Consider the following 828-nt stretch of genomic DNA (forward strand, 5'->3'; position numbering starts at 1 on the left):
GGTTGCCTCTTGGGGGGGGTAAAATTCAATTGTCAGATAACTTCCTAATTTTCGCTTAATCACACCACTATAGACAGGGGGAGTCCAAAATGACTCTTTCTAACATCCTAGATAGGGTTATTCTATCCTTATTCATGGGTTCAATCTTTATTGACAACACCCCCTTCTTGGGTACATAATCTGTCTACTGGTTATTCATTCGTTATATAGGTTGATGTTATAGCTTGTTGTTCAATTTACATACATGCCATTCCAATACAACCCTCTCAAGGGTCAATCTAAATCCGGCGTCCATCCTAATTCTTGACAAAAAACAACTCTTGCCGGTTGTTTAATCCATGGTTGTCATTCCAGTCCCCTTTACTATTGATACTGGTTGGGGCGTTTGATATTGTGGTCACTTCAATTTCGACACAAATAACTTCGTATAGATAATGCACGTCCATGACGGTACTAATAATGGTAGATCGAAACATAGAACAAATCTAATGAAAGATGAAAGGATTGTTCCAGTACACCCCTTCTAATGGGGTACTCCTATAACCTACTTATAAGACAACACCCTAATGGGGGGGCTTGCTTCACTCCACTAAGGAAAAAGACACCCTTTCAGGGGGTGGTCCTCCTATTTTCCGGGGGGACATATCAATCCTAGATGATAAAATGACAACTCCTCTAAGTCCGAAATCCGACCCCTTCTGGTTGTCTATGGGTCACTCTCTTGGTACCACTCCTTAGAAGGAAGGGACATCCTAACACTTCCGAGGTCAATGTTGGTCAATTCCATAGATTGACTCATAGATCAATTCTTTCTTGTCTAAGACGCTT

General features: G+C 41.2%; 1 protein-coding gene across 1 annotated transcript; it reads right to left on the reverse strand.

Annotated features, from left to right (window-relative positions):
* Positions 1-296: 296 nt before the first annotated feature.
* Positions 297-476, reverse strand: C922_05690 (hypothetical protein; the record flags this gene model as incomplete). Its single annotated transcript, XM_008821261.1, has 1 exon — positions 297-476. The coding sequence occupies one exon, from the start codon at positions 474-476 to the stop codon at positions 297-299; it is 180 nt and encodes a 59-aa protein (XP_008819483.1).
* Between the last annotated feature and the right edge of the window lie 352 nt (positions 477-828).

The sequence above is a fragment of the Plasmodium inui genome (genome assembly GCF_000524495.1).
Source record: "Plasmodium inui San Antonio 1 unplaced genomic scaffold supercont1.137, whole genome shotgun sequence".
NCBI classification, from domain to species: Eukaryota; Apicomplexa; class Aconoidasida; order Haemosporida; family Plasmodiidae; genus Plasmodium; species Plasmodium inui.